Genomic DNA, 10,325 nt, shown 5'->3' on the forward strand with positions numbered 1-10,325 from the left:
TGAAATCGCCCAAGAAAACAATTTTAATTCATTAAACAGCTATTCTGTCCCTCAACCGAAAATGACATCAGTGCCTCAAATAAAAGATATGAAGAGCTATCTAACTTCTTGACAGGCATGATTAGGAAGATAGAACAATCACTAGTGCTAGTTTTCAGGGCTGGGGGCCAAGAGTATTTTCAGTGCAGGGGGTCTGGTTAGTTCTAAGGGCTCATGGTGGTCAGGTCGTTTTTAGGGCTTCGGGTGGGGAAGGAGAAGCTTTTAGGGGTCTGGGTAGTTTTTAGGGCTCGGGGAGTGGGTTGCTTTTCAAGATAGAGGGGGCTAGTTTTAGGTCGCAGGGATCAGGGTACTTTTAAGAGCTTGGAGAAGGGCAGGGAAGTTTTTAGTGCATGGGGGAGGGGTTGGTTTTAAGTCTCGGGGCTGGGGGACGTTTTAGGGCTCATAGTGGGCGGCGGGGGCAGGGTACAGGGTACTTACACTTACCTGGAAAGTCTTAACCATGCATATGTCTTTGCCATACCTGCCTTAACAAACTGTGTTGTAAAAGCATGCGAGGTAAAGGCATATGCGTGGTTGACTTGCGTGGTTCAGACCATGTGGAACCTGCATGCTTGGTAATTGCATGTGTCTTTCTGTCACACAAACGAGCAAAGTGATCACAACCTGAACAAAAACACCAGCACAATTCACTGACACTCTCACCTTCATCCTCATCAAAGAAATACAGACCAGTCTCTCTGCACTGGATCCTGATGATCAATTCCTCGCTCTGCCAAGGTGATGTCCCTGATTGAATAAAAGTGGCACGAGTAACTACATTCCTGAAAACATCAGTAGTACACTTGGATGACGTTAACTTCCAAACGGTGATCAACCTTCTGTTTCTTGGGCAAATACTAGAATTAATATCTCAGCCCACCTCTGGCAATACATTACGGACTACTACTTACTATCCAGTCATCAATCTGTTTTCAAAACTTGCTGTAGCATGGAAACGGCCATCCTGCAGGTTAAGGATGATGCTCTTCGACTCACAAAGGGAATCCCTGCATACTCTTTGACCTATCTACAGCATTTCACACAGTCAATCACAATATCTTACTCAACACTCAACACCCAACACCCTTGAAAAGAGAATGGGGGTGGAAGGTATTGCACGGAGTTGGTTATCCTCATACCTGAAGAAATGCTCTCTCCATATCAAATTTAAGAAGTACCTATCTGAATTTACTCTGATCACTCAAGGGGCCCTGCAGTGTCTGATACTGTCCTTAACCTTATTTAACCTCTCATGGAACCACTAATGACAGTCTTAAACCAAATGAAACGCTCCTAAAATCTATATGCCGGTGAAATACTTCTATGTCTAAAAGCCAAACAAAATATTTCTCTAGTTTGTACCCTAAAGGACATTCACAACTGCCTATCTTTTTTAACCACCTGAAACTAAACCCAATAAAAACAAAATTCCTTCTTACACCATTACCCCTCTTCACTGTCAGTCTCCCATCCAAGACACACTTGACCTTTTAAGCTGTCAATCCAAAGTCCTTGAATGCACTAAGTCTAAAGATAACCGTCAACAAGAATCTAAACCTTCAAGAGCACATATACACTAGACAGAGGAGTGCCTAACATCACCTCAGATTTCTAAGAAACAACAAACTTTTTTTATCCCAGAATCATGTTTTAAACTTGGTACAATCCCTGGTCATCTCAAGACTAGAATATGGAAATGCATTTCTCATTGAATGCCTTAAATCCCCACCTGACTCTAATGACGCTTCAGTGAAAATGTTCTTGGAAGCGAGGCAATCTGATTACATTACATTACTCCTGTGCACACCTCCCTAAACTGTATTGTGAGTGAAGCCATATGCATATTTAAAACGGCCTGCTTCACCCACAAAGCCCTACACTGGCACACCGAAATATCTGACTGACAAACCCATACATTGTCAGGGCTGTTGCTCCCTGGAAAGAACAAAATCCTTACTCTAAAGACGACCTGGTTCAAAAAACAGAAAAACAACTCCTGATCTACTTTAGAAGTACAATTAGGATATGGAACTCTGTTCATCCTGAGACCTGCACAGACCACATTGTTCCTGCCCGCACGATCAGAGAAACCATGGTGCCACGGTGAATGGGGTCCCTAGTATACAGTCACTGAGCCAGTCCCTGGGTATGGGGTCTCCGGGCCTTTCCATGTCTCAGGTAGGGGAGCAGCACACCCTCTTCTCCATAAAAGTATAAGCCGCCCATGAAAGTATAAACCGGGGGTGGGGTCCTCAGTGAGGCTCCTGGGGGCTGCATGCCACCTTCCCTTTAGAAATAAATGTGCCCATGGTATGGTGTCGCCTGGGCCTCAATGAGGCTCGAGGAGGGGAAACCACCTTTACCTCTCAGTCATTACCATTACCAAGCAGTCATTACCAGGTAGTGCCTTAACCACACATATGCCTTTACCACTCCAGTCTATACCACATATATGCCTTTACCACTCATACCTTTACAACAAAAAATGTAAGTAGATCTCAGGTAAGTGAAACTGCAATGTGTGTTTCAGCTATGTACTCCAAAAGGGTACCAAAAAAAAACAATGCAAATCAAAGTGCTTAGTAAAATCATCTTTGGAATAGAACTCTATCCAAATGCTAATGCTAATAAAAAAAACAATACAATTACCATGTTCTGTGCTTCAGGCTTCAGGCTGACATCTTCGCTTTTCTACGGAATTTCTGACTCTCAAGAATTCACAGCAGCAGATTGACAAGGAGGTATAGCTAGAGTACCAAATATTTAGCATTAGCATTTGTATAGAGTTCTATTCCACACTTGATTTTACTAAGCAGTTTGATTTGCATTGTTTTTTTGGTACCCTTTTGGAGTACATGGCTGAATTTAGTTGAAGCCTCTTGCCCAAATGCTCAGATGAGATATACGGCTGACAAACCTTACCTGGCTACGATCCATGAGGCACAAAGTGTTCTTATATGCAGATCATCTCTTGATATACCTGACCAACCCCTTAAAGTCAGGACCACATGCCATTTAATCCTAGATGAGTTTGCCTCCAACTCTGAGCTCAGGATCCGGGGTATTTCCCCTCATTTCACCTTATCCCTTCTGATGTGACCTCCTGGTATAACTGGGTGGCAGTTTCAGGTAAATACAGTGTAGGTATTCAGGTAGCAGACAAGAAGTTGGTGGTCTGGTCAGATAATATACTTTCCTTATTAAGACACCCTAGGAGAGACATCCTTCCCTGGCCTTCCCTTCAGCTATCCGTGATGGGTAGGGTGGCCCTGGTTAAGATGGTGGCCCTGCGTAAGGTGCTATGTTTTACAGTTGGCTTCCCTTGGAAGTGGCCTCCAGGGCTAAGGAGGGTGGGTCATGCTGGGAATTTCCACACTAGAGGTGATAGCCTGCTCTGGCCAGGTCAAATCATTTGAGGAACATTGATCAGAATCTAGGCTGATTCACTCACAATTCTATTGTTGCCTAAAACTCAGACATGCCATGCTCCTTACTTTGCCACCCCAGAGGAGGTGCCTGCCTACTCCCCAATAGAAGCCAAAATAACCATGTCACACCTGTCAAGTAGAGGCAAGATTTGTAGAATATATAGATCTCTTGTTATACCCACCCTGGACACATTTGGTAAACTTATTCAGGCATAGGAAGTGAATTACTGCCCTCTTGAGGATGATGAATAAACATTTGCTTTCATGGCACTGGAGAAGACAGTGATTTTTACCAGATGCTGTCTGATACAGTACAATTCAAATATCTTTATAGTGTCGGTTTCAGACCACAATGTTAACGGCATGTGAATAGATGATCTACTCCGACCTGCCGGAGGCCCTGATTGCGGAGTGTGACCTCCACCATTCGGTCTGGTCCTGTAAAATCATTAGCCCCATTTTGGGGTGGCACAGGGGAAATTTGGCAGGCAATCCAATCCCGTCCAGTTGACTTGACTCCAGAATTGATGCTAAGGAAGTTGTAGAGGATAAGGGATGTACACTCAGGCAGACACAACTCTTCTAGATTTGGGGCAGGTGGTATTAAAAAGGGATATTTCACACCATCACTAGCTGGGTCGCTGGTCTCGATACCTGGAACATAATTGACTCTTCCAACTACAATGCTCGGGAATGCACTCAAACACCAAAGGATATGGTACAAATAGATGCAGTATTAAAGCTGAGTGGGCGGGGCCAGGCAGATTGACACAACTGTTGAAGAGACAGACCTGGCTTACTGACCTATAAAGGGATACATTAACTAATCCAGAAACTACAGGGGGAGTGATGAGGATGTTATCTACTGAAGACGTACTTTCATTGTTAAATAAGGAAGTGCTACTAATTCCAGTCATTATGTATTATTCTTGTCGAGTTTTTCCTTAAATTCCAATGAAGACCATTTTTTTTTTTAATGGAAGCTGTAGTGCAAGTGGATACCTACAACTTTATTTAGCAATAATTGTATAATGTACATGGGAAAAGCCATGTTTTTAATACTGTCTGAAATTTGCTGTAAATCACTATTATTCTTAGAGGAAGTGAGTTCTGTATCTTCCGTCAGTGCTAGTTTTTTCTGAAGAAATCTATGGTCACGAAAATGGCCAACCTAGATTGAAGAGTACTTTAGTTATTGAAATGAAATTTATGCTGGAGGAAGAAAGGACCTAAACAGTTAAAGGCACAAACAGCTATGCACATTGCTTTGAATGTGATATGACTGGCCACAGAGCGCCAGGATAGCTACTGAAAGGCAGGTAAAATGTGAGCCCGGACATTATGGAATTTGTCTTGCCCAACGTTTGGGTTCTATGTAGCTTCTAAATCGCATGAATGGTGACTCCAAGATATATGCAATTGGCATAGATGAGAGAGTACTATGTAGATAGTGGCATGTACCCTTCAAGGGAAATCTACAAAAGGGAACTCTCGGCATAGCATGTAGAAGAATCCGCCTGTAAATTGATTTACTTGAGGACTCTTAGCGTGATTCAAATCTATGATCTCGCCTATTTTTCTCACTTCATGTGATCGGTCTGGGACAAATCAGCCTGTTAGATGGCTGGTGGATGGGTGATTGGTATCCCATTTACCAAAGGCTAGTATATCCATTTTTAATATGCATTACTTTGTGATTTGTTAGTATCCAGTTATTGAAAGTCAGTATAGATTGGTAGAGTGTACAGAAGTCTAGATCAGTTGAGCTCTCAAGTTTTAGTGTACCTTTCGTGCCATTGGTACACTGTTACCAGTTGAGGTTGAAGGAGGGGATGCGCTGTGATGGCAATCATTGGGAAACTCCATCTCTAGAGGCAAAAACGGAGGAGAGCAAATTGCCAGGAAAGATAGAATGTGGGATGTTTTAAAGAGGAAGAAGACAATCCAGTGAAGAATGCCCTCTTTAATCCATGGTAAAATGTAGGATTATGAGCTATATCAGTGGCTGAAGAAAGTCCAGTCGCAGAAGAGCTACTACGTTATTTGAATTGGATTATGTTGTTTAAGAAACTCTAGTTCAGATGACTTTTTAACTGTTGCAAGGTATGCAAGACACAGGGGTGGGGGGTTTGGGGGTGAGGGGGGGGCAAAGAAGAATGAAAATGTGAGCTTTCCTAAATTGTCAGTTGCTTTAAAAAAAATGAAAATATCCCCAAACATGGCACCATATCCTTAAGAAAGCAGGTGCTGAAGGTGATGAAAGGTATAACATATTTACCCATTACTGACTTCAGGGTCAGGTGTCCTGCATGGTTAACAGTCACAAACAATAGGAATCCGGCATTTCCAAATGTACTAAACCAGTTTTGGATGTCAAAGTTTTATACTTTCTTAAAGTGGGTTTAGAAATTAATAACAAATTGCTGTTTGGATGGGACACCTAAAACAACCTACTTTCAAATAGTGATTTATATCTGTATGTATCAATAGTTTTGAGACAAAATATCGGTTGGAAGCCATTGCAAAGTTACCCACCCTCAAGTTAAATGTTGAATAAGGTTTCAATTGAGTAGGCAGTGGTCCAGGAGACCACTAAAACTCTCAAAGAAACTTTACCACTACCAAAAACTTTAAAAATAAAAGCCGTCCCCCATTCCCTTTAACAAATGGTTTTCTTTCCAAAATATTTTTAATTTAAAATCAATCACACATGGTGTTCTACTGACCCTTGTAATTATCCCTGTAATAGGTCATTAAATGTGACTCGCTCACATTTGTGGCTACCTCGTTATAAGATACGTCAGTTTGCATAATTTCACACTGGTAGCATTATTACTGGTTGCAAATTGTGACCAGCATTTTTGCAACCAGTGTGTTAGTACATCTGGCGGTTGGTCACATAGGGTTAAGTGGATTCTGAAGAACAAAGCTGTTTGCATTTATTGAGGAGTAGGTCTTTAGTAGTCGTTCACTAATTTGTTTAGTGTATATGATAGAATGGAGTGTGGCGCAGTATGTGGTTAAACGAATGGCTCAGCAGACGACCGCAGGCCACTTCTTGTAACCCAGCAGTTTGACTCTGAACGAGCAGGGACCTGGTTGCACTCTATGATCATGGCTGTATTTGGTGTTCTTACATTACATACACATTAAGGCTGATTAAGCAGATTTGTGGAGTAAAATCCAAAATCACAACAAAATGATTGCGAAAATCTGTGTGTTGTGGTATATCTTGATATCCCCGTTGGCAATAATATATAGGTCTAGTTCGAGGTTACGCTAGTTTGTTGCGACCAAACAACATGTACATTATTGTGATGCCGCCTGCCTCTCTGTTTAAGGCATTATCCTGGACTAAGCTGTGTGGGGCGCTGCTCTTGTCTTGTTGCCCTTCTCTTGCAGATAGGGAAACCAACGAACCATCTTTCTTCAGCCTGAGCTACAGTTTCGGTCGATTTTATTGAGGCAGCTAAATTAAAATGTCCTCTGCTTGGGTGCGATATATGCAATTATTTCTGAATAATGTGACTATTGTACTTGCTTAACCCTCCCTGGTCTTCCTTTGCAGCGTCTTCTAGGAAGAGGGCGGAGGATGAGGATGACCTGAAGCACTTGGCGGCCTGGGCATCGTAGAGCCGGACAGACTTCTGCCATGGTGGCGATCACAAGATGCACTGGGTCAACCGTTTGGCCAGCGATTAATGGCCATCTCTTAAAAGGCATAGTTCTGTTTTGACACATTCCGTTTTGTGACTTAGAGTAAAAGCTGTGCAATCACAGCATTTTAAACAGACTAATATTCAATATTTATTAAATTAAGGCACCTTTACCTTACAAAGCCTTGCATTTATCTGGCAACAATCTATGGTTTCGCGGGTCAGCAATTCACTAAACAATACTCTACCACGAGTACAGCGGTCAACGAGGACCGCCATTCTTCTATCAGCAGGTGTCATTTGTTGGACGTCAGTGTTCCCATGAAGGAGGTGCGTGCCCTGGAAACGCCACACACCCAAAACACTTTTGGAGAGCTAAAATGAAGGTTTATTGCGCGTTTTAATCAATATCTGAATTCTGTATTAAAAACCTTGCTTGTATTGTAATTTATCAACTGCCAATTTTCTTGAAATTACATTTTGACAGGTGTTGCTTGCCCAGTACCGCTCCATTGATGCTCGTGTCGTACCTCAGGGGTGTCAGGTTAAAAACATCCGTTCTTCCCTGTCGTGGCATCAGGAAAATGGCATTTATTTAGTGGCATTGTCTTATTAAAACCTGAACTGTTTAGCAGATGCACCCTATATCAACAAACCCAGCATAGGCAAGCTCCGAGAAGCCTTTGAACTCAAACTATCTGAATAAAATAAATATCCCGTCACTAAAGTGGCTGTTTTAATTCACATGAACCCATGTTTTTTTTTATTAAGTTGCACCACTAGTGTCTTAGAGCTAAGTTTGATGGGGTGACTGACTTTTCAAAGGTTTGTCTCATAGCCCCCAGTAGCCCAGAGCGACTGTGCCTCGTATTGCCCTCTTTCACGTCTTCCAAAGGATCTCTAAGTGGGCACCATTGATATGTATTGCAGGGTACCCAAATCTAGATCATGCTCTTCCTATAACTCTGTTCAAGGAATGCTTTATTTTCTGGAAGTATTAGGAATCCATATAATTCCTGTTATTAATTATTTGGCACAACATTTAAAAAGTCACTTACTCAGATGTCTATAACCACATAGTGTTCCATGAGTTGGGCTCTTATTAAATGCTACCTGCCGTCTAGGGAAGGGCCTCGTACAGTTTGTCTGTCCCTACCCTGGAAACAGCAGCGATGCCTTTAAACCAGTGTGAAACCATGTTATGGCATTCAAACATTCTGAGTTGGTAATGGGAGCTCGGATAGAATAAATGCGGAATAGAAGGCACTTCTTAGATATTTTTATAAAATGTCAAGATCTCTATCCAGTGAACTATCACGATATCAATGTGTTTGAGGTGTTTTACGAAGGCTTTGAGCGATGTCATCACATCGCCCACTGCCTAATTTTAGATATGCTAAGCGTAATGCCATAGAATACATTTTTGCAGTGTGCCTTCCATGAAATATTTCAGATCTGTTCAGCAATTTGTTTGATCCATGCTCTAAATGTGATTCAAAGGGTACAGCAAATACAATCTGTATAGTGTTTTCTGAAGTAGTCCGGTTTTTAACAATTACAACACTATAATTACTGTTTTTGTCCTCTCTTCCTTTATCTCGAGGATTCCTTTCATTGCAGGGTACCTATCCAAATGTTAAAAAAAACTCCTTTCATTGTTTTAGTGCTTTGTTCTGTTAAAAAAAAAAATAATACTATCTTAACAATTGGAATGTAAATATTGTAAAGCCAGTTCTTGGGAATAAACATTAACAAGATTTGTAAGTATAGTTTGCAATCATTTTGTGACGACTTTGTTCTGTGCATTTTATAGCACCAATAAGTGTTGTTGTTGATCGATTGTAATGAGACTGCAAGTGCTTCCTTGAAAGAATATTAAAAACAGAATTGGATGGAAAATCCAAACTTAGCCTATGATGTATTTGTTGTTGTATACCTTGGCTTTCTTGGCCTGATGTGTGAGTGAGGAGATGTGTAGCCTTCATGCTACAGACCACCCTGACTGTCACAAACCGCATTGTAAGTAACATTTTAAGCATATAGTGGCTTTTGGTCCTACCCCTTTCTCATGATTAGTGACTTGCTTTTTCAGCTCCCTACCCCAAATGTGAGGGATTTCCTCTGTAATCTTGCATTTGTTCTGTCCAGAGTAGCATTTTTGTTTCAATGTTTTAAATTAATGAGTACTATCCTTCCTCTTCTGACATTGGGAACTATTTTTCCTTGAGAAGGGTTTTATGGTAGTTTTTCTTTTGCACTTGATGTCAGTGCAACATCCTTTCCTTTTCTCCTATCTTTTTAACACCTGCATCGCTTCCAACTATTTCCACCTGCTGTTTCTTTCTCTCTGCCTGTGTCATGTACCTGCCTACGTAAGTCTTCATGGCTTGAAGCCACACACCGATGCTCAACCAACCCTCACTGTTTCCCTGTCTAAGGTCCACATTGGAGCCTGGACACAACAAATGCGGCCTCCTCCTGTCCACCATACAGTGTCTGGCAATACTGGGTTTCCCAATGCCTGTTTGCTGCAAAGGCACTATGTTAGCCATTTTGACATTTTCTGCAATTTATTTTTGTACCATTCCAAGATGGCTTCACATTGCATCTACAGGCCGCATTCACATGTTAATGTGCTGTCTAGATGCAACATGATGGCTTTTTGAGATGGTACAATAATAAAATATGCTGTTTCTGATGGATAGTTCTAACTGCAGATTCCTCACCTTTTGATTGTTTACAGGCACCCGACTTTATCCAAAGAACTTTATTGGCAGTGCTCCAGAGGGGCTGCATTTAGTGTCTCTGGCGTTGACCACTATTAATCAGTGTGCTAGGGTATTATGTTGTTTGCAAAAGCGACAGTTATAAAAAATGATTAAACTATAGAAAGCAGTTGTAGTTTGCGGACCCACACGAGTGTCTTTGGTGTCTGGGTTCTGGTCATTACTCTAAAATAGTACAATATGTTCACCCTCATGCACCAGAATGCAGTCCCAGACCAGGGTGTGAAGTTATGCATCGTTGAAAAGAAGAAGAGGTCACGATTGAAGCACAAGTCTCGGTCCTGCTTCAGATCACGGTAGTTGTCTCAATCTCAAACACCAGGCTGGTGGAGCAGGGACTGTAAATATATATTTGGTTTACAGTATCAATTTTATTACTTATCCGAAGGAATTCCTCTCTCATTATTGGGCCCAGG

The 10,325-nt window shown here is 41.6% G+C and overlaps 1 protein-coding gene across 1 annotated transcript in view; it reads left to right on the top strand.

The window, feature by feature from the left end:
* The window catches only part of CHMP4C (charged multivesicular body protein 4C), a 179,326-nt gene extending 170,294 nt beyond the window's left edge, over positions 1 to 9,032 (top strand). Inside the window, exon 5 of the mRNA XM_086965938.1 lies at positions 7,036 to 9,032. Within this exon, the coding sequence (XP_086822064.1) occupies positions 7,036 to 7,100 (65 nt within the window). The 3' untranslated portion in view covers positions 7,101 to 9,032. The remainder of the gene's footprint in view (positions 1 to 7,035) is intronic.
* The last annotated feature ends 1,293 nt before the right edge of the window (positions 9,033 to 10,325 follow it).

The sequence above is a fragment of the Lissotriton vulgaris genome, chromosome 4_1 (assembly GCF_964263255.1).
Source record: "Lissotriton vulgaris chromosome 4_1, aLisVul1.2, whole genome shotgun sequence".
Taxonomy (NCBI): domain Eukaryota; kingdom Metazoa; phylum Chordata; class Amphibia; order Caudata; family Salamandridae; genus Lissotriton; species Lissotriton vulgaris.